The sequence below is a fragment of the Struthio camelus genome, chromosome 6 (genome assembly GCF_040807025.1).
Source record: "Struthio camelus isolate bStrCam1 chromosome 6, bStrCam1.hap1, whole genome shotgun sequence".
Classification (NCBI taxonomy): Eukaryota; Metazoa; Chordata; class Aves; order Struthioniformes; family Struthionidae; genus Struthio; species Struthio camelus.
Genome location: NC_090947.1, coordinates 23,399,509 through 23,426,316, shown reverse-complemented (window position 1 = coordinate 23,426,316; position 26,808 = coordinate 23,399,509). Strand labels below are relative to the sequence as shown.

Below are 26,808 nucleotides of genomic sequence, written 5' to 3'. Positions count from 1 at the left end.
ATGTTACAGGACCGTGCTTGCGTATGGTTCGTATTGTTATTCTGTAATCTACTAGACAGAAACTGGGGGCAGGCAGGTTGAAGGAAAAGAGGAAGATACCAATTGGTGCTAGATTATTGATACTGGTTGCATTATTTATCTGCTAGCATTGTGAGCCGGTTAGGCTCAAGAAGGGGAAGAACTGAACCTCTCAGTTAGATCAGTGTGATCCACCTTTTCTAACCATACCTGTACCTGAGAGAAAAGCTCTGAGTAGGTAGGATATACAGTCACTTTTTCCCCATTGAGTGACGCATATGTTGAGGCTGTTTAAATGGCAGTTATTTTTGTGGCCTGGCCACACTGTATGCAAAGGTGTGATTGCAGGTTGTGAAGGCATATAACTTAGTCTAAGCTAAGCAACCGGTCATTTATCCAGCTTTAACAGAATTACTCTTGCTTTACATCAGTGAAAGTATACTCAGACTCATTTAAATTTATTCACGGCTTAACTTTCTGTTATTGTTAAGATTGTGAGGGTGCTACAGGAGAAAAAATGGACTGTACAAGTCATTGTAAGTATCTTTGTTTTTTTCTTATGTTTAAGTAATATGTGCATAATGGGCTAAGCCAGCAGCTGAACACAAGTTCCTAGCTAGTGCAGTGATAGGAAGTTCAAAGGTATATCTAAGCCACTTTTCCAACTTCCAGGTTCCCAAGCAAGTCCGAGTCAGCTTCTGGTCAGATTTATTCCTACCAGTCCCACATCCACAGAGTACACTGGCAGTTAGATCACTGGAGTGACATTTCAGACATACCCATTTATCCTAGAAGCTCTGAGTGACCTATGCTTACTTCGCAGTTTTTGGCTGTATTAGCTGCGTCGTGGCTCTGTGTGGTCTCATTTGAGTCTCTCTTAGCACAGGCTTCCTCAATTTTGTTTAGAATATCACAGAATCACAGAATGGTTGAGGTTGGAAGGGACCTCTGAAGATCATCCAGTCCAGCCCTCCCTACTCATGCAGGGTCACCTAGACCACGTGGCACAGGACTGTGTCCTGCCAGCTTTTGAATATCTCCAGGGAAGGAGACTCCACAACCTCTCTGGGCAACCTGTTCCAGTGCTCAGTCACCCTCACAGCAAAGAAGTTTTTCCTCACGTTCAGACAGAACTGCCTGTGTTTCCGTTTGTACCCGTTGCCTCTCGTTTTATCGCAGGCACCACGGAGAAGAGTCTGGCCCCATCCTCTATGACACCCTCCTTTCAGATACTTATGCACATTCATCAGACCCTCCCCCCTGCCAAGGTCTTCTCTTCTCCAGGCGAAACAGGCCCAGCTCCCTCACCCTTTCTTCAGAGGAGAGATGCTCCAGTCCCTTCATCATCTTAGTGGCCCTCCGCTGGACTTGCTGCAGTAACTCTCTCTCTCTCTCTCTTGTATTGGAGAGCCCAGCACTGGGCACAATACTCCAGGTGAGGCCTCACCAGGGATGTGTAGGGGGGAAGGATCGCCTCCCTCGACCTCCTGGCAATGCTCTTCCTAATGAAGCCCAGGATACCATTGGCCTTCTTGGCCACAAGCGCACACTGCTATCTCATGGTCAACTACTTGTCCACCAGGACTTCCAGGTCCTTTTCTGCAGAGCTGCTTTCCAGCAGGTCAGCCCCCAGCCCGTCCTGGTGCATGGGGTTATTCTTCCCCAGGTGCAGGACCCTGCCCGTGCCTTTGTTGAACTCAGGAGGTTCCTCTCCGCCCAGGTCCCTCTGAATGGCAGCACGGCCCTCTGGGGTATCAGCCACTCCTCCCAGTTTTGTATCATCAGCAAACTTGCTGAGGCTGCATTCCTTTCAGAATATTATTTATGTCCTGCAGGCAATTCGACCTACTCTGGGGGCACCTACATCAACACTGTAGGTTTATTTCAGTTGTGTTGTGACACTGCAGGGCAAAGATCTGGCCTGAAATATGTTAGTGATTTTTACCTCAAAGTTTAACGGTGCAGTTCCAAAAGTGAGCTCAGCTCATTGTCAAGTCCCCCTTTCCCCACCCCACATCTTGCTGCACTGGCTCTGGGGCTTTTCTGACCTCCTAAGTTGCTGATTGAGTTCACTAAGCCAGCGGAAAGCCAACTTGGCAAAACCAAAGGAACAAGAGGACTGTTTTTCTTCTGATTTTTAAGCATAGCTGACTCACTGTGGGGTCACTCAAGTGGTAGAGCTCATTCAAGAGAGGAGGGAAAGCCACAGAGCTGGGAGAGGAGAGCAGGATCCCTTTCTTTGGCAATGAGAGCTACATCACAGCTCAACCTTCTTATTGAAGCATATCCTGAGAGTATAATGGAAGGATGTGGAGAGCTGATCTAGTATTTCGTTGCTGCTGGAAAGGAGAGATCTTGCTTCTTCCATTTTCCCACAGTTCCGAAGAACAGGCTCATGATGCTGTTTCCATTTCAGCTCCAGTGATTGTCAACACTTCTTGAACTAGAACTTCTAAAGTGGCAGAAAAAACTAAGCCTACAGAAAAGGACCTGGTTTTCTACTGTGCTCGTGGGTGCAGGGAGGGATGCCTCAACTAATACAGCTGGAGTAGAAGAGGGAGTACCTCACAGTACCTCAGGGGAAGGGAAGGTGAGGAAGAAGCAAGGTGTCCCCTTTTGGCAGGATCATCTGAGGTAACCTCAGAAGTCACAGCCTGAAACTTCTCCTCGATTTGATTTCTTTCATTCTTTGTTTATAAACTTATTTGTGTCTAGTATAGCTAAACTTAACTTCAGCACAGTTCTTTGTACTGCAGAAATTTAATGGGCACTTAGCTGACTTTGCTGAGCTAATAAGAGCCTACTAATACACATGTTTTTTAGTATCATCGGTTTGCCAATGAAAAACATACTGTTGTCCCTCTGTCAGGAGATTACTTCCTAGAGGGCTTTATGCTCTGTTATTTCCAATAGGTGAGAAATTAATAAAAATAAGGTTTATGCTAGTAAAAAGTATGACTTTTAAAATGAAAAAGGGCATTAACAATTCCTCCTGCTTATTTTACTGAAAAAGCTGCAGTTTGAAACTTTTCCACTGGTTTTAAATTATTTCCCCTAAATTATTTTTATCAGTAGGATGCAGATATATCCATATGCAAATAGGTGATTTCAGTTTCAGGAAACCCAGCTAAGACCCCTCTCTCTCCACACTTCTAATGAGGAAAAAGCTTTTTTTTTTTTTTTTTTTTTAAACCATCTGTTGGCATCCTTTAGGGTTAAAGCCTTGAGTTTTGCCACTGACTTAAGTGAAGTTGAAATCTCAACTTCAGCACTCCATTCCTCCTTTGCTAGTTCCTTGTGATCTTGTGGGAGAAACCCTTGCAACGGGGTGCCATGTCGCAGCTACATAAGGATGAGCTCTGGGTATTATCTTCATCTCTTCTCCTTCATGAGCTTTTCATGAGCTGTCCGTTACTATGTGTTTGTTTTGTCTGGTTTCTAACAATACCAGAGCATAAATGCTAATTAGTAACAGTATACTTTTCATTAGTAGCTTTACCATAGCAACAGTTACATAAAGTTTAATTTTAAGAAGTTCTGGTGTTAAACAGCCAATTAATTCTTACAGAAGTTCCTTCCTTAATTCCTGAAAGGTAAAGAGGTTTTAAAAGGAAGAGAGCAGCATAGAACTCTGCTTTTCATTGATATCCTCCAGCAAGACTGAATTTTACTTACCCATCTCCTCTGAAGTCAAATACATCACTGCTTTTTAACACATCTGTATGGATTTGCAGCTCATCTGTGGAACCAGAGTACTCTTATTCCCTTCAATATATAGGTGCCTCTGGGCAGGAAGCATTTTTTAAAGTCAGAGAGGATGGTGTTACAGGCTCTCTGAATTTCTTTCTCTCTCTTTTTTTATTATTATTTAATTTTATCAATCCTGGACTCATACAAGGACTATGAAATGCTTTCAGATTTATAGGTATATGTGTATTTATACAAAGAGTGGTCTCAGGCATAAAAATGTTGGGAGAATGAGAAATGTATTTTGTTCCTAAAAACTTATACCTCATGTAGCATTAAAATGAGGAACTGGAAGAAAATAGGAATCTAAGTTACAGTAAGATGTGGAGAACAGAATATGCAAATATTTTTCAGTGATAAGCAGAATTATAATAATATTTATCATATTTAATAATAAGTTAGTAAAGATTGTGGCTAATTCTGTGTTCTCTAGGTAAAGAAGGGTATACAGTTAAAGTGATTAGCAATCTTGCTATACTTCCGGGATAAATTCTTCAAGGTAGAGATTCATGCAGTTGCATGTCAGTAAAATACTAAGAACGTTTAGACACCATCTGAATAAACAATAATACAAAAATATGGTGGAGAATTGGAATAATTGTGTTTTACTCCTTGTTCTCTGTTTGAATTACTGTATAACCTCTGTTTATTCCTTACCCCCATATGCCTCTGTTCCTTCGCTTATGAAATGGCTTTAATGCCTTGTTTTGATGCATTATGCCTAAAAAATAGACAGCAGTTCTCGGAGACAAAACTTTGAGTTTGCTTATTCTGTAAAGCACGTGCTATGCTATACCTTTGGTCACTGTTAGGTCACAGCCTACTAATGAGGAGAAAAATGCGTAACACCTGAAGCTCTAGCCATTTTTACGTTATTCTTTTTGTCCTACAGTCTGGAAAGACCGAGTCAAGATGCGTTATAGTGATGGGTAGTGTTAATTCTCACTTAACATTAAACATTTACTTTATTTGTGCGGATAGTAGTTTTGTTAAACAGTATTTGAGTGTGTTGGATAATCCATTAAAGGAGATTATAAGAGAGAGCTATTCACTTTCCAAATATATCTTTCGATCTTTTGAACTCATTTTTGTGGTCAGTTGCTTTTTTGATTCATGGCACAAGAGATTCCAGTGTCCAGGCTGATTGCCAGCCTGCTGAAGAAAGAAGTCATATGGGGCTTAGTCTGTTTCCTAATATTCCTAAATGTTAAATGACTCTTTGTGCTGACTGCATTGGCAAAGTGTACTGCGAAAAGTGGCCATATTCTCTGGAGTTTATTTATAAACACAGTCAAATGTTATCCCCATCTTTTTGTGCTTGTCAGGACTTAATCCAAACCTGGCAAAGCTGGCAGCTGACTCAGTGTTCAAACAGTGGAAAAAACATATGTCTGAACTTCCGAAGTCCTTTAAGGTAGGCTGTGTATTGAGTTTCATAGGTAATGTTTAAAGATGTCACGGAGCTCATCATGGAAACGTTCAAAAGGGAAACTCAAATTTGGAACCCCAGCAATCTGGCTGTTCTTCTAGCCCTCCCTTGCTTAAATTATGGTGATAAAATCTTGCATCCTTCTGGAAGACTTACGCCAAAATGTAAACATTTTATTTTATTCCATCAAAACCAAACAAAACATATATAAAATACTTTCAGTGGTTTGCGAGTAGAATTAGTGGAAAAATATCAACAATCAGTAAAGGTGAATGAAATGTATGGAAATGTTCTGTAAATTTTTTCCTTGAACATGCAACAATTAAGAAATCATTAATTTATGAACAACATTAAAATAATAAATCCCTGTATCCAGTATTGCAATCAGGATAAAATCTAAAAAAACAAAGTCACAGCAGTATGTGAGATGGAGAAGTTCAAAAGCAGTAGCAGATCTGTTTCTACCTTTGGAGTGTGGAGGAGGAGCAGAACATCAAGAAGGAAATTACACTATTAAAAGCTAAGAATTTAGAAATGACGGAGAAAAGTCTTCACGGTATGCACTCTAAAAGCGTTACCTTGGTGACAGTCTTACAAGCACCATCTTTTGAACATTTTAGCTACTGTTGTGATTGAAAACTATTGCAATGGAGGTCCAAATATAAAGTATCTAAAGACAGCTTTAGAGTATCTTTTGTAGAGTTGTTCTGGTATTAGAAGATGAAAAAGTGTTGGATGTCATTTCTAGTATAGGTATGAATTATGTTTCATTTGTAGGTCTCTGTGTGGCATTCAGCTGTTTTAGGGGCGGCTAATGTGGGTGAGCTATGCCAAATGCAGTCTATAATAGTTGTAGTATAACCGAAAGGTGTTAATAATGATCAGTTGACATCTGCCTTTATTTTTTTATCCCTGTCTATCAAATATCACAGTAGCTGAAGTTGAGCAAAACTGTGGTCTTTCATATTTCCTCATAATGACTCCTGGCCTAAAATTCTTATAATTGAGTTGATGTTTGAAAGTTAACCATGATCAAGTATCAAATGGTTTTAGTTATATGGTTCAAAGTGGCAGTTTGCCAGTTATCAGCAGCTTTGAAAAGGCCAGCTCCAGACGGGGCTTATTCTTCTCTCAGAGGTTTTCCTACAGTCAGGGTAACTTATGCTCCTCTCTATAAATAGACTTCTGCTTAGGAATCAACCAGAAAAGCTCTTCTACTAACCTCTGATTTCAGTTTTTAAAAGGATGAGAGAACTTCCAGGGTTTGGGTAAACAAGTGTGTAAACAAGTTTACTATATGAAGTAAAAAGTTATGAGTTTACTGTTGTGGGCCATCCTGGGCCAATGTGCCACTGCTGGTCACCGTTTAGAAGTTTGTTTCTGTAATGGGGAACAGACCATGTAAGACTTTATATGTTCAGGCTACCTTGTCAGATACCAGGATGAGGCTGTGGTGACTTGGCAGCTTTCCTGTTCCTGTTAGCCAGCTGGATTACAACAGCAGTCCGTCCAAGGAAGTAATTCTTACAGCCAGATATCTAGCTTCTTTGCCAGCTCACATTTAGTTTTAAAGCAATTAACTGCAAGGAACTTGATTGCATCCAGTCAGTAATTTCCTTTGGACTCAGAGATAACAGAAACAGAACCAGAAATAGTCCTCTGATTATAAAATGCTGTACACCCAGTATTTAATGTGGGCTAAGTGCAGTTCTTCTAGCCATCATCTGTATGAATATCAGGGGACTGAGTTTAACATCTGAAAAAAGGGCTCAAAGCTACTGTGGTCCCCAAAACCGTTTCTTTATCTTATTACAGTGCACATGTTTTTACTGGAAATTACAGAGATTTTATTATGGTTGCAGCGTTTATATTGTTGCGCTTAAGGTTGTGTCAGTGTTTCTATTATGATCTTGCTTTAAAATTTTACTCCAGGCTGAAACATGATATACAGGAGCAAAATATTCACCATTTCCAATAGAGAGGAAACAGGCTGTGCTGCTTTTATGAGAGTCAGTAGCACATTCTCCACTAGTTCTTCTCATTGTGTTGAATATTTTCTTCTAAATCTCAATTTGGGCGCAATGCTGTCTTCATCTAAAAATTAGTAATAATGTAAAGAAGAATGAGTACAGAAACAGTTTTTACTGTGTGAATTCCAGAAAAAAACAGTAAACATCAAATACTTAATTGCACCAAGAGGCCAAAGTAAAGGCACCCTTGTTGAAGAAGGTTAGCGGTGGAGGGGGGAGAGCTCAGGGAGGAGACTTTCCAGTGAACATAAAATACTTGGTTTACATTGCTGTATTCCTCAGGCTAGGCCTGCCAGCAAGGTGAATTTTCAGTCTAGAAGTGCATGTGGTACATTTAGATTTTCTTTCTCCAGAAGTCCACTAATGCTTCCTAAGTACTACTGTTGCTACCATGTGGGTTCAGAGCACTTGGTTCTTTTTGCCATGTTACAGGCTGCCCCACTGCTGCCTGTCTGAAACAGAACAGATGACTGCCTAAACTCTGATTCAGGCAAATGCAAAGTGCAGCATCTTCAGCTTGATAGCAGGGTCACAGGAGGGGGTAAGGTGGCAAGCTGTGAAAATATGCAGGGAAAAAGTGGAAATGAGGAACGAAAAAAATGGAATGTGTATTTCAGCACTTTGTGCGTACAGCTGTTGACAATGCACCTCCATTACTACGACTGGTGTCCAGTACAAAAAGAGATTATTTTCTTTCAAACTGTCTCCTCCCCACAAAGAAAACAAATTAATGCTGCCCTCTTCATGGCGTTCTTGTCCTGAGGGAGAAATGCACCTCTCCTCTTGCTTCTCCTCCAAAATCCAAGAAAATTCCATCCCTGCTTGCTGTTCCTGCCAGGTAAAAAGGTGGAAGGGGAGGTGCTTGGGAGAGCAAAGTCTTTCTCAGCAGACAGTGCTCATCACCAGAGTTCTGTAGTAAATCTAATATTACTCTTTAGGTTTTAGAGCATTAGGTGCCTTAACTGACTGGCCCTTTAGGCCGCTTTTGTCAGTGGAGAGACTACATCCACCAGGGAATGATTCAGATCATTACTAGAAAGGCAAATAACCTAACATCTTCAGTTTTCCTTTTGCCTAGAGTATGGACATTTTTATATGTTATCACAAAGAGAAGGGTAATTGTTGAAGGCCGGTAATTCTTCTTGCTATGCAGAAAATATACTGACAGTTATTTCCCCAGATGAGAATGTTTGCTTCTGCTTTCTAAAAAATTATTTGTGTTGAAAATATTTTAAAAATAAGAGCATATTTATGATGTAAAACTGTGAAAATAATTAAGCATTACTATCTGTATTCTTACCCACTCTGTCAACATATCTGCAGGACATAGGGTCAGCAGAAACTGATCAGGCCAGCAGGAGATTTGAAGCTAATGTGATGTTATGCTCCTAATATCCCCTTCCTAATCATGTACTTAGGAAAATGAGTTAAGCGCAAGAAAATATATATACAGAGGTATCTATGCTTTACTTATATCTGAGAAAGACTAGTTTCCTTAATTATTTATTTACAGAGGGTAAAAAACCTTTGCAATAACAGAATTGATTCATTTATCACCTAAGGAGAACAAGCAGCAGGAGTTTAACACACAATCAGATAACAGATTAGTTTACAAAGCCATTCTGCAATTAGAGATGCTTAGGTTTGAATGTGTCCTCTTCCCCCTCCTACCAGCACCTCTGGTAGATACATCCGTACTTGCAGCTTGTGGCAGTTTAATATTGTGCTTGTGATGGTTTGGTCCGGGAAGAAATAGCTTCTGCAGGTGAGTATGTTAGTTATAACGTCTAGCCATTGCTGTATTAGTACATCTCCATGAAGTAAGGCAACTATTAAAATATTTACTTCCTTTGTGGACTGATGGATGTTCCCATCTACAACAAAATTCCCCTCTGCAATTAAGTAAGAGATTGAATTCTGGTTTAAACCAGAAACAACTATTAGAAGAACAGTAGTATGTTACTCCACTTACACAGTTTCCTACTACCTGAGGTTCTGGCTGGTCAGCAAAGAATGATGGTTTTGAGTACAGTTACTGGTTAAAAAAAAAAAAAGCCTAAACAGAAATCTGAAAATGGAAAATTTAATTGAGGAAACTTTGAATAAATTCACATTATCTCCATGCTCCCCACTGGAAATAATACCCTCTGTAATAATTTTTCTTCCATTGCTTCCTCTGTGTTCCATTGCTTCTTTGCCCTTCAGTTCTTTGTATGTACAACATCAAAGAAACAACCATTACTGTTTGGGAATGCAGGATGTAAAATATAATTAGGCCTGTCAACAAAACCTGCTATGTTATCCGTATTTTATTTCCTAGCTGACAAAACAGTTTGCAGTTCAATTACAATTCAAATAAGCCATTACAGAATAGTTTTCCAGGACTCGTACCGTAGCCACAAGTAAATAAGGAGATGAACAAAAATGGACATCAGGAATGAGGATCCTTAAATGTAATGTACAATTACCAGTGAAGGGGTAGTCATAGTTGACTGTCTTCTCTTTCCTCTTTATTAGAGGCTTTCTGAGCCATAATTGTTCTTTACATGATGACATAATTGCTGTTGGATAGGAAAATGTTCTCTTTACTGAATGAAATCTGACTGGTTTGAAGTGTAGAACTGCACGAAAAGGAGAAAAAAGGAAGAATTCCAGTGCATATTTTTGAAACGGGCTTCTGTGAGTATATGAAGCTGTGGTTAGAGTAAGGGAAAAAAAAAGACCTGCTACATCTTCGTATTAACCTTCTCATTATGGATTAACGGTATTTGCTACGTGTTCCAGGAACATTCTAATGTTGCTTGACATAATATTTGTCATTGGTTCTGGATGTATGGTCATGTGATTCCTACTTTCTACATGGCAACCAATGCAGAAACAATCTGTCAGGGACTGTCACTGAGGATCTATGCTAAATGTTACCCAGCAGGATGCAGGCTGTATCTCGGTGGGTGTCCTCCTGCTATGCTTTGATTATGTTTGTTGTAAAGAAAAGCGTGGTTGTGCTTACAGCCTTCATATTTCACCCCCTCTGTGGAAGACATATTATACCCTCTTGATTTGTCCCTGTTTCTTCCTAAACAAGATATGTTGTTTAAAAACATATACACAGCATTTTCAAAGATTCTTTCAGTATAATCTGATTATAAAGGGGTTATGTGACAGTTTGTCGCTGCTGCTTATTGTGTGGCTTAAATCTCTGAGGACAAGCTAACTGAACAGCCATACCATTTAGAGTCTGATGGCAGTTGTGGTTCAAAAATGTTGTTTTGGACCAGACCTAGGGTCATCTCAGGAGACACTTTGGCATACACCAAGGTAACAGGAGGATTTTATACTACTTATTAGTTGTTCTAACCTCAATAGATGACAATAGTACGGGGGAGGGGGATTTAATTACACAGAGTGATACTTTATTAACTTATATGGATAAGGGCAGGGGAAACAGGAAGATTTTTTTTAATATACTTTTCTGCATTAGTGGGGAATATCAAGCCTAGAGGTAAATGAGCCTTGTTGGATCAGGGTTGTATATTGTGAAAGAGAAAACAGGGATATTACACTAGACAACAAGCTCACATATTGATTTTATAAAAGGATATTTCAAGCAAAACTATATATTTCAGAGGGTGTGCCTGTGTTTTCTGCATGAAAAAACACCCACTGATGTCTTCTCATTGCCTCTTACTGTTTGCCTTCTTCGAGATTTTTTTAACACTAATAAGTCTATTAACAAACTTCCAGGCATGAACGAATACATACTAGAAGACTTTACCATGTGGATGGAGCTGACAAGTACTCGCTAGATGATGACCTGGTAAATCTAGAGGTTCTAGATGAGGTACTGTGCCATCTAAGCAACAGTTTCTGGCAGTTAATGCCTCACATTTTGCCTGTTTCTGCTTTTTAGGTTTCTTTTAACAGAGCAAGAATAATTTCTTCTTGCAAAGCTCATGTCTAAGCATGGAAAAGGAACTGTCACGTGACTGATCTGCTACCATCTCTTCAATAATATTCTATACAGTGACATAAAAACAGTAGCAAAAATTCCTAGTATGTGGAAGAATTTAATTATGAGTAATGTCAGTTTAAATTATTTTGTCTATTTCCTAAAATTTGAAGTTTAATCTTGAAGATTTAGATTTAAATAATTCATAGGGTGTGATGGCATCTACAACTTCTGAATAAAAACAGTGATAAAACAATAAATACCAGTTTCATATTTCAGTATATCACCTATGTGCAGAGTATCTAAATTTTTGCTCAGAGGATCCTTAAATTGCAATCCAGCAAGAAAAAGACATGATATAAAATAGTGTAAGCTTCCTGTTTAAAAGTCTCTTACTATTACTTTAAAATTAATCCTTGAAAAATTATGGTCCTTGTTTCATGAGTCAATAAAAAATTAAACTGAAATATACAATGAAGTGCAGCAGTAATCTATATGGACGTTTTCTCTTTGGGAAGCTTACTTCTCTGGCCAGTATAACAAAATATATACTAATGTGGAAATAGGGTGTAACATTTAACTTAGTTGTACAGCATTAACAAGAATTTTGAAAAGATTTGTTTTGTTTTTTATGTCCATATTTGACAAATAATTAGTAACACTTGAAACAATTACTTCTTAATGGATGTTCTGAACATACTGACAAAAAATTTCACAATCTGGAAAAATATTGCTTAACTATCAAACTTTTTTGTAATCTTCTTAGGATACAATTATCCGTCAACTGCAGAAACGCTATGCTGACTTACAAATTTATACTTATGTTGGAGACATCTTAATAGCCTTAAACCCTTTTCAGAATCTCAGCATTTATTCTCCACAGGTAAGAGAGACTCCAAGACATGGATGGTGCTTGCCTTACATTTTGTGTTAAGACCACTGGCTGAAATGCTTAAATGATGTTGGGAGCTGAGAGCAGGAACTAAAACCTAGCCTTTACTTCTTCCTCACAAGCCTGGCTACAAGTCATATTCCTTCTTCCTCCCCTCCCCGTTTGGTCTCATAGGCTCTCATTCCTTTCTGCTTGGTGGCACAAATTCCGCAGAAGGGGTGAAGACTGCCCCAGCCACAGCTGTGCCTCTTGTATGGCATCTAGGGCTTTCTTCTGGGAAACAGAAACTCGTGCTGAGTCTATTGCTTCCTGAAGAATTGCTCTGACTATTGGGTTATTATATGTCCTCTTGCCATCAGCTGCTGCTTAAAGAAGAAAGGATTGAAACAAATGCTTTATAGATAGAGGCAGTTTAATTCCCTAGGAATAAGAAGGGAGGTGGGGCCATAAATCTTAGTCTCCCGTGGGTGCCTAATTCAGTGTTGCAGGCAGAGGGACCAGATTTCAGATTCGCTGCTATCTTTGCAGTTTCCTTTTGTCTGGCTTGGGTGTTTCTCTGTTTGAACATTCTGTGTTTGAAATCCTACTCCTTGTGATACAGTTCTCCTCACAGTCTTGTGCCTGAATATTTGAGGGGTGTTTTAAGTTTCGTAATTTGTGTTCTGGAAGTCAGGCAGTGCCAAGAATTACCACTCTTCAGCCAGATGATTCAGTTGAAATTCTGTGGTAGCACAGGCAACTGTCGAAGTTATTTCCATTGTACTTTTCTCCTTCTCGGTTCTTAATTATACAAGTAAATTGGGTATTTTGACTTTTTTTTTTTGTTTTCACTTATTTAGTTCTCCAAGCTTTATCATGGTGTGAAGCGCTCATCCAACCCCCCCCACATATTTGCCTCTGCGGATGCTGCCTACCAAAGTATGGTTACATCCAGCAAAGATCAGGTAAGAATCTGTTCACTTCTCTTAGATTTCACGTTAATCATAATGCCACTGTGCTGTGTAGATGTGGGTAATGTTCAGTGTTGCATTGTACTTGGGGAAGTTTTTTCTCTAAGCCTTTTATTCCTATATCAGAAAGAAAAACAGGGTAAAAATCCAGTCAAGTTTGGGAATTTTGAAGAGGGTAGAGTGGCAAAAAAGAGATTACAAGGCCAAATGCTATGCTAGGTTTGCATGGCATAATTTCCTGGGTGCCCTTCAAGTGCTGGCGGTTAACGCCAGCTGCAGGTATTTGCTGTTCACCCTGATAACTAGCCTGTCCTGCCCTATGTATTGTAATCGTTTGCTCCTATGTGGAATAGTGGGGTCTCAATGCCATTGCAGATTAACAGAGTTTCAACCTCTCATCTTTTGCATAAAGATCTTATCAAGCAACGGATAATCAGTTCTTCTGACTACAAGTCACGGAAAACATGAACCATTAACTCTATGATCCCTCATTTTTGTGGTAAAATATATTAAGGATAGCTATAATATAAAGTAGTGAGGACATAAATCCAATTATATAGCAGTGGTTTTAATGCCCATGGAATATAGTGCTGTAGAAGCTGGATTTCTTTTTATCGTATTCTTAAGATTGTAATTTTACTCTCTTTCTAACATGATGTGCTATATGTATACGTGGATATTGGGGGCTAATAATTATTTTATTTGTAAAGCACTCCTGACATATTTCCCCCCACATCACACAATAATTCATAGAAAACGCTTTTTAAAATCACAAAAGCAGAATAAAATAGTACCAAAACCACAATGAGAAAACCCCAAACAAAGACAACAAATAAAATGAATGTTAAAGATGAAAAGCGAAAGGGGTTCTCCTGAGTTTGCGGAATTACATTGGTCTGAGGGATGACTAGTACCTACGTAATGACTTATAAGGTCTCTGATGGAGGCTTTAAGCAAAACAAATACTCATGTAGAATAAATAACATGATAACTTGTTATCTGAGGAAAAGATCAGTTTTGACATCAGCCCTTCAGGCTAATTTGGTAAATTTTTAATACCCTTCACACCTGTTTCGGAATTAATTTGCATTGAGATCTTTATGCAGAGGCAGCTAATTACTTGCAGGCATTCAGGTATGCCTGTCAGCCTATACAGTTTATTATTTTGTGTTTCTGAAAGATTGCAGTAGCATTTTTATCTTTGTTAACTGGGCAATTTTATGTTGGTTCTTCAGGTAAAGATGGTCTCAGTGCTCCCTGTAGCCAGATCAAGAATGTTTTTATTCTGCTTGCTTTATCCATTCAGCTTTCCTTATATTTTCCTGTGAAAACCTGAAATTGGATTCCAGGCCTAGCATTTTTGCTAGAGCTAAAGTTAGCTTCTGGACAGTATGAGTTCTACAAGAACTCACAGGCTTTTTAAATTTAAACTGCTGTGCCTGACTTCTTTACTGACACAAAGATGATTAAATTAGGTATCACAAACTTGCAAATTCATCACTAGGTATCTGCTTCCAAGAAGAACAAAAATACCTAACAAGAAGCAAATGAAGGAACTGCAAATGTCATATTGCACATGTCATGTTACAGTCAATTCCCACACCTGCCATCAGGCACCACAAGTTGCCTGATGCCCAAGAATGTTGCACAGCAATATTCATCTTGGAGCACAGAGTACAGTGGTATCTATCGTACCCAGTAATTATTCCTTATACTTTATGGTGTTTCTTATAACTTATCTCTGCACCGATATGCGTTGCTGTTCTTGAGAAAGTTGCTCTTGGGAAGAAACTTCACAGTGAGGAATGGTAAACAGAAAAGATGAAATGGCTAAACGTATTGCAGGCTGGGGAGGGAGGAATGGATAACATCTCTCTGGCCAAATAGGGGTGTCAGAAATATTGTCCAGAGAACTGCTACCTCTTTCAAATCTTTTGAAAAGCTCAGTTCTGTCACCTCACTTGGAAACAAATTTTCTATATATTTACTGATTAAGGGGTGTGATCTGCCTGTTGTGCAGAAAGCAGTACTTTTTATTGTTAACTCTTGTTTTTGTATGACAGTCCCCTCCTCCCCCTCCCCCCCCCGCCACTTGCATTTGTCTCTGTAACTTACATTAAGTGTCTTAGGACCTTGTCCCTCCTTCTGCTTGAAAAAACAGAAACTTATATGTTCACCGTGTCTAAATAACTCTCAGGTGTTGCACAGAAACACGCAAATCTCTGCAGCTGCTCAGCATTAACATGTTAATTAGATGTCAGTTCATACTGTACTTTAAATAGACTAGTATTTGTACAGGTGATCTGTAGAACACCTGAAACTCAAGAAAATAAAAAATAGTGTTAGAATTCTTACTTGCTATGACCTAAAGTGTTCACAAAGCAGATATACTGCTGGCCTTCTCCTTCCATCTCCTTCATAAAGTGCAAGAGCAGAGAGGAGGATGCCAAGTCATTTGGACACTTCCAGCTAATCTGAGTCTGAAAGCAGCTTGGAGAACCTGTAAAATACCATGTGATACAGACTGCCAACTCAGGAAGAATACAGATCTCTTTTCCCAGAATCATCTTATGAACAGATGCGTACTCTTCTGAAATGCTTAGTTGCCAGCTTGCTGTGTTAACTTGAATATTAGCATCACCTACAGGATGACCTCCCTACCCAGCAGCGAGCATTACAATTGTTTTTAAAGTCAGGCTTTTGGACAGTATTTTAAGTACAGCTGTACCCTGTGTTTCATGTTAATTCATATGAAGTCATTGCAACGAGCTCAGATACGCTGTTGAATTGCATTGCATCAACTGAGCTCTGGCAGTTCTCTGAGATTCAGGTATTTGCTGCAAGCTGCATACGTGCATGGCGAAAGTTAACTTTTAGACATGGTCACTCAATTATGTGTCTTAGCCCTTAGAATTTCAGTCACTCCTTCGCACATATGCACACTGCTATCAGGCATTGCGAGACACGTTTTAGTAATCTAGGGAATAAAAGAATGATTACACTGAGCCCCTGCTGATCTTTTCTTTCAAAAGGGATTTGAGGGAATTGACCCTGGAGGTATTTTGCAGTCTTGGTACTAAGCATTAAATAACAGGTAGGAACAGTAATATCTGAAAATGTATTTATCAGCCATGTAGTGATCTGTGTGCTTACTGCTTTGTTTTGTGTGTCAGTGCATTATCATCAGCGGGGAAAGTGGTGCTGGAAAGACAGAAAGTGCCCATCTGATTGTCCAGCATTTGACCTTCTTGGGAAAGGTATTTCTAGCCAACCATGTCAAGCTATGAACCAATCCTCCCCACCCCACCCCCAAATGTTTCCACTTTATCTCATCTTTAATGCTTAAAGCTATTCCTGTGAATTGCCCCACTTGAGTCAGGGACAGAGTAATGATATATTTTAATTACTGAATCAAACATTAGAGTATGATGCTCTCCATGTCACTCAATATTTTTCAAGGAAAAATGCTAAATCCTGAACATTCAGTGCATGTAGTTATCTACCCTGTTTATGACATACCCCGTTCTTCATTTGTACGATAAAGAATGACAGATCTTGCTACAGCTCTGATCTTAGAAACTTCTATCCACACATTTAAATAAGTTGAGCTACTAGTACAAAATGGTGGGAGAATCAAGTGTGTAAGGTTAACCTAATGTTAGTAGGATCATGATGTAGTACATATGTTAGTAGGATCATGATTTTAGCTAGCTTCTTGTTTAATTTTTGATATTTTTAGCATTTTAATTAAAATATATGAAGCCTGATAGGCAGAGCTGTTGCAGAGAAGAAAGAATCCAGATTTTCATACCTGTGAGAGATTTCCCCCTTCAGAATATGGCCCTGTTGTTGTATGAGTAGGAAGCTTAACTCCAGTTAAAAGGTGTCTAAATTCCAGTTAAAACGTGTTTAACACCACATGGACCTAGTAAGGGAGGCTATGCTTCTGATGCAGCAAGTGGATTGTGGGTAAGCAGTATATTCTTTTAATGGTCCTTCTGATCTGTATCTGTTCTGTCAAGGCCAATAACCGTGCTTTGCGTGAGAAAATTCTTCAGGTGAATCCTCTGGTTGAAGCATTTGGGAATGCCTGCACTGCCATCAATGACAACTCAAGTCGCTTTGGAAAATATCTGGAAATGATGTTTACGCCCACAGGAGCTGTAATGGGGGCAAAGATTTCTGAGTATCTACTTGAAAAATCAAGGGTCATAAAACAGGCTGTGTAGGTGTATTAATCATCTGTCCTTTCACATTTATATCATGTTGGGATTTTGTTTAATTATCCAGAGCGCTTTATTTTAAATGCTTTCAATAATGTCTTGTACTAAAGCAGTAATCCTTTGTACAGTGATATGACTACCAGAATAGTCAGTCAGTTCTTTTGGAGTGGAAGCCAGTGCTGCTCCATGCTTGGGGTGGGTGAAGAGGAGGGGAATTCCCTCTGGAAAATAAGCATCCCAGCATAGAACTGTGCGCAGCTTCCAGAATCCTAAAAAGGAGACCCGGATCTTGGATCCTTGCTGCTTGTGATTGGCTGGGGTTTTTGTGTGTCACAGATGCAACACTTGCCTTTGGGCTTTCTCCACTACTGGCCCTGAATCCTACACCATTAAAACCAGTGGGAGTTTTGTTACCTACTTCAGTGAGCTTACAATAAGGACTTCTAGTTTTACCTTTGTACACAGTACCACAAGAATAAGCGTGCTTTATAACGATCCTTTTTTTTTTTTTTTCCAGGGGGGAGAAAAATTTCCATATATTTTATTATATTTATGCTGGCCTTTATCATCAGAAGAAACTTTCTGAATATAGGCTTCCTGAAAAAAAGCCTCCTAGGTAACGGTCACTCATTTGTTTTAACCGCTTGTTGTAATTAGCTATTGATCAGCTCTTGCTTTCAGTATGATGCCTTAAAATCTCTCTTAATCCTTCTCCATCCCTTAAGGATCTTTTTAAATCCTTCCAAGCAGAGAAGAGGATGGACAATAAGGAATTACATTATTTGTATTTGTTTGAGAACTTGAACTATTTAAAGAGGAGGAGGAAAAAACAAGCTTCTTGCTACGTAGATAATCTATTGTACTTTCAGATCGTGGCAATTGCTAGAAGTGCCTAATTGTGCTTTCTTACTGTAATATTTCAGTAAGAACCTAGAACATGTTTTGGGCTTGTGTTTATTTTTTTGATTGATACTTGTCCTTTGGGAGCATCTGATCTGTATTGTGGGGGCAGGGCTGGGAGTGAAATGTTGGTAACACTATGAACAAATATTAACAAAGAAGCAGCAAAAGTTAACGCAACAGAAAAAAAGACTCCCTATGAACTAGCACCAGAGTATTTAATTAAAAGATATTTGAATGTGTTTTCTTTCCACTTACTGATATAGTTGTGTTAAATTCATTGGAGGTTGTACTAGCATATCTGCTAGTATGGCACTTTATTTCTCCTACTCTATTTAGATATATTGATAATGACACTGGAAGAGTAATGCAGGATATTATTGCTAAAGATTCCTATGGAAGACAATTTGAAGCCATTCAGCATTGCTTTAGAATTATAGGATTCACTGATGAGGTAAGAGATCCAGTTACTAATCCATTATTGACCTTTCTTCTAAAAACCACCTCCACTGCTGCCTGTGCACAGATTGCTATTTGGTTTTATGAATACACATCTATGCCACAGAGTCTCTCTTATGACATGAATGATCTGTGAAAACAAAACCACACACCTGGGAGCCAGGACCAATCTGAGGTTTCAGTCTTTACTCAGGCAAGTCCATTCACAGTTCTGTAGCACACTGTTTTTTCTCTGTTAGTAGGAGCTTACTTGAATTAGTAGAACTTGGTCTCAGAACAATCTACAAGCTTTGACGCCCATTCCAACACCCACCTTTTTCCTTCACAGACTAAATTTGATCAATATATCTAACTGGATTTCTTAAAAGTGCTTTTTGTCATCTTTTACAGGAAGTGTACTCAGTGTACAGAATTCTGAGTGGGATCTTAAATACTGGAAACATTGAGTTTGCTGCCATTTCTTCACAACATCAGACAGATAAAAGTGAGGTTCCCAACCCAGAAGCCTTAGATAATGGTAAATACATTTTAATGTTGTCAGTTCTATAAATGCAATTTGACTGCGTTTGTGAGGATCTCTAACTTGTGGTGACATTAAGCAATGCTAGCAATTTCTACTGCACAATCCCAGTCATGTATCTTTTCTCCATTGTCTTTCAGCTGCTGCACTGCTAAGCATTGGGTCAGAAGAGCTTCAAGAGGCCCTAACCTCCCACTGTGTTGTAACACGAGGGGAGACTATTATCCGAACAAACACTGTGGACAAAGCAGCTGATGTGCGAGATGCCATGTCTAAAGCGCTTTATGGCCGGCTCTTCAGCTGGATCGTAAATCGTATTAATACGCTGCTGCAGCCAGATAAAAATATATGGCAAGTTACACATCACTGAATCATGTGTGTTTACTGTGCATGTATCTTTGATAGCTCATCCATTTGTATATTTTTGATTGTGCGGGGGGTGGGGGAGGCTGTGTTTATTTTGGCTAAGGCTTCAAGATGGCTTTCATGCTGTGATACTGAATTCTGTTTCCAGAACATTAACCCCAACATTTTCAAAGAATGGAATTTAGCTACTGAAGTCAATGGAAATTGGGTGCTTAAAACCCTATACAATTCATTAAAGAGATGCTTCCAATGTAATAAACATAAAATCATACCAAAGCCTGGCAAATAATTGGAGTGCACTGAAAATCTTAGTATGTTTTCACAGTCCTTCCAGGACTTCAACAATATTTAGCTCATAATAAATATAGGTCTCAGGTTATTATTGTTCTGCTACTTGAGACATTTTTGACATTTCTGAATTACAGAAACATTTTTCATAGCACCTTTTTATATTTTCGTTGCCAGGTACTGATCTGGCTGCTTTGCTCTTTTCAGGCAACTGTAGAGATTTCTAGAAATAAGAAAACCTTTTAGGCAATAGGAAAGTGGCACAGTTGGCTACAAGACTCCTCCTTCCCTGCTGGAAGACTGGAGAGGGCATAGAGGCACCATAGTAGCATATAGAACATGTAGAATAATTATTGCCAGCATAGCTTAAAGATGACAGTTCTGAGTTATACCAGAACTGTTTCATTCGTTCTTTGATAGTGCCAGTATAGCAAAAGGTGTCTTGGAATTATCGTACCTCCAACTGACATTCACTGAATACAGAAGTTGATGTTTCTGAATATAATCTGGATTCGTTTCTTTTAGGCAAAAGCCAAGGTGAGTTTAGTGGACACCGTTCCTCCTTTTGGAGCATGTCTGCATGGCACACAACGTGTTATTGTGCTCAGACAGACGAGCTATGAATGAACTTAGTCAGGTGTTGGAAGCGGAGCAGGCATGTTAGTGTAATGCTGTGCGTAGGCCCCGTGTTAATATGCCATGTTATTTCTGATCTTGGAGGTAGTGTGGAGATCTCTAGTTGACACTTCACTGCATCATGTAGCATGTCCTCATCCACGTTTGCAGTCCCGGTGGTGACTGTAGTGTAAATATACTTGAGCTAGCACATAGGCTTTCAGTAGTCTAGCTGTAGCAGCAATAGGCTTGGCAATTAATTTGCTGTCTGAATGTAGCAAAAACATACTGTAAGAGCTTGGCACCATTTGTCCACCTAGAGGAACTGACCGTGTATTTGATTTGGGATCTGCTTGCTGAAACCACTCATTTTAGCGCAATTCCAGAGAATCTGTTACTGTGTATCCATGATTCTCTTGCCTTCTTCATGGCAAAATTTGGGTAATGAAAGTGGTGGGGGGGAGGGGGAAATGTTAATGATGCTGAAAAAATGCACAAGTTGTTACGAGTCTGCACAAGCTTTTTCTCCTGTCTTTTTGCAATGGATTGAATTGATTTTGAAATCTTACTTACCATGTGTATTTTGATTTTTTCCTTGGTGTTCCCCATGATGAATATTGTTTGTATTTTCCTTGCAGCAGTGTTGAAAATGGGATGAATGTTGGGATACTAGATATTTTTGGATTTGAGAACTTCACAAGAAATTCATTTGAACAGCTGTGCATAAATATTGCTAATGAACAGATCCAGTTTTACTTCAATCAGCATATCTTTGCACTTGAGCAGGTAAGTGTATCTCTGATGACTCTGTTTGAATCAACAGTCCTGACCTGTAGAACGTGTCCAGGAACATGTTATAAACGATAAAATGTTTATGTGATACTAATGTGAGATATGGACCACATCTTCCAGTGCAGCTGTTACAGTTTTGTAAGTAATGTGATTGGGGCAGACAGAGTATTGCTGAGTGTCATAACTGTCCTAATGATGATGTTGCTCTGACTGCTTCAGTGTTAAAACTGTGCTGGTGACTTTGTAGATGGAGTATCAGAATGAGGGAATTGATGCTACTACAGTGGAGTATGAGGACAACCGCCCACTTCTAGATATGTTCCTCCAGAAACCCGTGGGTCTCCTTTCTCTACTAGATGAAGAAAGTCGATTTCCTCAGGCAACAGACTTGACTTTAGTTGGTATGACGAAACAAAAATCCTTGGGAAGAACCAATGTATTTCGAGAAGGGGGAATGACATCTTTATTTTAGTTTTGCCGGCCAAGTTACCCCGTTGAGGTCTTGTCGTTTTGTTTGGCATATTAAGTATATTTTTCATTGTGCTGCATCATTCTTCTATGCCTTACTTGTTTTCTGTTTTTATATGGCAAAAGTTATTTTACATACCTGATGTCAAGGGTTTTATTGTTTCCTCAGCATTCTAAGGAAATAACCTGTGTGGTGCCCCTGTTTGCATGGTGCATCAAGTATTTTTAACCCCATTTACTAAAGAGAAGGCTGAGACCTTGAAAAATCTTGTGTGCAGGACCACCCGGTGAGTTAGCATCAGTTTTGAGAGTAAAATTTAGATCTCCCAGGCTCCTAGGCCCATGTTTATCCAGTTAGAAAATACCGCTTCACTCCAGATTATCTCATCAGAAATAGAAAGTGTGTATTATTTCTGGTGTGCCATCTGGTGGAACATTTCCCTTCCTTCATGCATATTTTATGTATAAAAAATCTTGGTGCCAACTTTAAAACGTGCAGCATGTACCATCCTTTAAACTATTGTCCTATTTTTATTTACTAGAGATACAGTTTTTCCCTGTGATATGCAGCAGACAGTTCCAGTTCCTTCAGTGGAATATGCAGCAGGGACTCACACTGTTAGAGAAAAAAATAGCTGCCTGTTAAATCATATGATTTATATATATATATATATATATATATATATATACACACACACACACACACACACACACATATATATATATATATACACACAAGATTTTTCACTTCTGCGGGGCTGAGTTGAAACTTGAATTTAGGTCAAAGATAAAATGAATGCTATGGTTTTCGTTCCAATCCTCATTTGTGTACTAAAGCTGTGTGCCTGCCTGTGGGTCCTATAAATCAGCTAATACTGAATATTGAACTTCTACTTTCACAGGGGCACTGTCCATGCTGCAGTGTTGATCAATCTTATTACTGATGTCTTGAGAACACCAGGACTCCTCAAGATGACAGCACACTGGGAAATTTTGCCTACTCCAGATGTGCCAGATAGTCATTCATTAAAAATAAAAAATCAAAACCTAGTTCTCTTTACTTTAAATACAAGGATAATAAAGTTTGATTAAACATTAATAGAAAGAAAATCCAAAGACAAAAAACTATTGGATTCTAACAGTAGAAAAGACCCTTCTGATAATCTCATCTGACCTCCTATACAACGTGACAGAGGTTTTTTTCAACTGATTTCTGCCTCAGGCCTCCAGTTGGTTGTTCAGATAAATAAATAAAACAGCAAGTTTCACAGTATCAGCCCTAATTTCATTACAAAATCTTACAGAGCATACAAAATATCACAGGGCGTAAAAGGCCTTTTTCTTAACAAGCAGTGTTTCTTTTTCTGTCAGCTCTCTAGAGGTATGTCACAGGAAACAGAAAGCCCTTTGGATAGAAGTGTTTTTTTGGTAGAAGTCCAAAGGCAAATTAGAGATGGTCCCAACCTGAAGATGTTAACATATACTTAAAACATGATGTGCAAGGCTAAATGAATGGGGAAAGAGGATGGGGAAAATAGAAATAACAACAATCGTTTAGACAGGCCAGATATGTGCACAGCTTTGAATATACAAGGTTGAAATCTATCTACCTATACAGATAAATAAATTAAATCAGATTCATAGGAAAGTAAAAGAAGTTCCCACGCCTTTTCATTGTCTCCTATTATTTGATAATTTTCCATGCATAAAACTCTGAAAAAAGTGGGATTTGGAAGACAAGTCTTTCTGCGCTCTTTTAGAATGGACTGTTCCGTTCTGAAAGGCAGCTTGGAAGAAAGCACAGGCAGAGAAACTGGCATAGAGCTATTACCGGGCAGTTTGATAGCGTCTGAACGTCTGAGTTTGCTATTCAAGAAGCCAGAATTGCTATACACTGTCTCTAATTAGGAGGTAGATTTTACTTAATCACTGTAATTCACTTTTGTCAATGTCAATTCTCAAATATCTAGATAAATTTGAAGATAATTTACGATGCAAATACTTTTGGAGACCAAAAGGAGTAGAATTGTCATTTGGTATTCAGCACTATGCCGGAAAGGTAAGGTCATGTGATTTTTATTTAATTCAGGCAGCATTGGTATGGTCATTATCATGGTCATTCTATTCACAGTCATTGCTTTAAGTTTTTTTCCACATTTTAATAGAAAAAATTATAAAGCTTATGGAAACCTGGAATCTGTGATAAAAGTATCTGTGCAAAGTAGTCCATTTTAGAACCGATCCTTACAGCTCTTCCAAAAATTGTGTAAAAATTAACCTCCTTTTATCCTGAAAGAAATTTGACACTAGAAACACCACTAATACCTTGTTTTTTTTAAAGGAGCAACTCACTGGAGCCAGAAGAGATTACAAAATTGTAACATAGTTGGCTGTTAACATCTCCTGAATGCCACAGTAGTTCTGTCTCTGTGTGTGCACACATGTCTGTGTAAAGGAAATCAGGTTACAGTGTAGAAATGCAATGTAAAATAGTGTCTCCAATAGTACTTAAGATCCTATGGATAGCATTGGAAAGACAGGAGCAGTTTTATGCTAGCACAGATGATTTCCCATACTCTGTAGCACCATAACGTCTTTCATTTTCAGCAGTTCACATATTATTTTATATGGGGAATTGAGGTCCAGTTGTTTCACATACCATGAGTTTTTCTTGTGATTTCAGGCCCAAATCTCTGTTTGTAAACAAAATTAAAATGAAGTAGCCATTTTATATATTTATCAATAAAGTTTCAGCTCTAGCTCATTTTAAGACTCCAGAATTTTAAGATATGTTCTAGTAAATTTAGTCCAGCTTTCTGGCTTGTTAAGAGTAACTGTAAAATTTCACACAGGTTTAGTAAATTCTTTGCTAGGTGAATGGCCAAGTCATAAAAACACTGCTGGCTGGTTCGCCATTGCGGGACCACATTCAGTTTCTGCGTAAAATCAGAGACTCTGGTGGAATTAGGCAAGAGAGGAACATTGATAGTGTTAATAAAACTTGTATAAAAATTACTATGTTAAAAAAAGAAAAAAAAAGAAAAAAAGATTAAGCAAAATTAACAGATTTGTGTATGACTACAAAGAACCAGACATTAATTTCTACTAAATATGATAATAATTTAAAAAGCTGTTTTGCCTCCCGAAACTTTAGAGAATACAGAATCAAAAGTGATAAGCCCATAACAGAGAGGAAGAGGGGATCCCTAGAGGAATGTTTTGTTTTCCTGCTATCATTTTGGAAGCAGTGAGAAGTCATTTTAATGTGCCTTGTTGTGTCCTAGATATAAAACTTGCTCCTGCTTCTCCAATAGGTTTAGCTACAGATCTCAAATTTGCTGCAGACAATGAATAGATGATGACTACCTGAGAGCCATTTTGTACTTATGTAAACTGTCAACTGAAGCTTTAGTGTGGTATCTCTATATTGCATCATGCACACCAAAGTTTGATGTGATGCAGCACAATACAACATGACTCAACATAAGCCATTTAAACCAATTTGATGTGCAAGTGACATGCTATTAATGTAGATGCTGTTTATAATAGCAATTTAGCATTCTGAAGACACTGCTGTACAATTTGAACTTCTGTGCGGATAATTCACTGGCTTGTCAGAGGTAAACCAACGGGTCTACTCAGACGTCTTGACTGTTCATGCTTTAAAGAAAATGGTGGGTTTTGGGTAGCCCTTTCTGACATCGTATTTGATTCTGTTTCCCACGCTAGGTATTATATGATGCCTGTGCGTTCCTTGAGAAGAACAGAGACACTCTTCCTGCTGACATAGTGGTGGTGTTGCGAACATCAGAGAACAAACTTCTTCAGCAGCTGTTCTCTAGCCCGTTAACCAAAACAGGTATTTTTTGCACAGCTTTGCTAATGCAGCAGCCTCTTCAGCTATCTCGTCCCTTAAAACTGTTAATTATTTCTGGGCAAAACTGCATTCTTTTTCAGCTTTACTGTTGAAAGTTTCCCAGGTATTTAAAATGTTAAGTAACGATCATATTTTAGGAAACATGGATATACATTCTTCCAGTAGATCCAGGAGGCAAGATTCCTTCCTCCACTCCAGAGAAAGGGAGGTTATCTAATATTCAAGGCCAGAGCTTGTCAGAGAGGGATGAAAATATCAGAGTTTCTTGTTCTTAGTCCTTTGTTGAGATGTATTCTCTGTTGATAGATTCTTGTGTCACGCATCTTAGAGTTCGTAAATCATGTTTATCTTACTTAGATAAAGTTAGTTTAAAGGTAATACCTATCTGTTCAGATGCATCAATGCAATACGTGAAAAAGTTTTTACAAATTATAAACACAACATAACCAATCTGCTTGAATTAATTACTTCAGTTGAGTTAAAGCTTGTTGATATCGACTTACGTGAAAGTGCGTGTATCCATGGTTAAAACAGTAAGATGAAGTTTGATTACTCCATGGATAGCTGCCAGAGTACCAATAACCTGTGCAAGTGATAGTTGCACAATATATATGCCAAGAAGCCAACGTATACACACATAGAAAATGTCTGTCAATATTTCATATGTTTTCAAAGATTTTTTTTTTTTGTAATGGATAAGAAAAAGATGTAATAAAAAGGAATAATCCAAATAGGATGGATTGTATAAGGTTGCAAAGTTTATTTTGGCCTGATATGACATTTCTGTGAGTGAAGAGACTTGCAGTAATTACGTTGTGGCTACGGAGTTATTAGGGGATGAAGTTTTGCAATGAAAAGATAGCACTATTGATTTAAAATAGAAAAAATGTAACGTGATTGCTGTTTAATGTCTCCGTCTTATATTAACCAGGAAATGCATATGCTAATCTATGTTATACTGACAAAAATGTTGAAATGGGTATGAAGGATATCTTTCAAATGATACAGTCAGGCATTCAAACTGTTACGCGTACCTTGGGCTGAATTGTGCTTGAGTAATCCTTGCTGCTAGTGGCTTTACGAAAGAGGTCATCGTGTCTCTATCCAAAATATCCTGGATAGAAATAAGTGTCCATGCATTGGGTAGTGCTGTGTAGACTTACTTTATATGGGCTGCAGATTTGATTTTGTGCCCGTGCAGTGGCTCTGTCTAGGATTTCTGGATGCTCAGTAGCCCAGTCACAGTCTCTGGTTTTACCCTCAACCCTTCCTATGTAGAAAAAGA

General features: G+C 38.6%; 1 protein-coding gene across 1 annotated transcript in view; it reads left to right on the top strand.

Annotated features, from left to right (window-relative positions):
• MYO3B (myosin IIIB) overlaps window positions 1-26,808 on the top strand; it is a 219,290-nt gene that overhangs the window by 94,237 nt on the left and 98,245 nt on the right. The window contains exons 13-25 of the mRNA XM_068948639.1: window positions 10,969-11,065; window positions 11,940-12,056; window positions 12,905-13,009; window positions 16,189-16,272; window positions 17,038-17,240; window positions 17,756-17,854; window positions 18,478-18,592; window positions 18,988-19,114; window positions 19,258-19,468; window positions 21,025-21,172; window positions 21,426-21,579; window positions 23,617-23,705; window positions 25,376-25,505. Of these exons, the coding sequence (XP_068804740.1) occupies window positions 10,969-11,065; window positions 11,940-12,056; window positions 12,905-13,009; window positions 16,189-16,272; window positions 17,038-17,240; window positions 17,756-17,854; window positions 18,478-18,592; window positions 18,988-19,114; window positions 19,258-19,468; window positions 21,025-21,172; window positions 21,426-21,579; window positions 23,617-23,705; window positions 25,376-25,505 (1,679 nt within the window). The remainder of the gene's footprint in view (window positions 1-10,968; window positions 11,066-11,939; window positions 12,057-12,904; window positions 13,010-16,188; window positions 16,273-17,037; window positions 17,241-17,755; window positions 17,855-18,477; window positions 18,593-18,987; window positions 19,115-19,257; window positions 19,469-21,024; window positions 21,173-21,425; window positions 21,580-23,616; window positions 23,706-25,375; window positions 25,506-26,808) is intronic.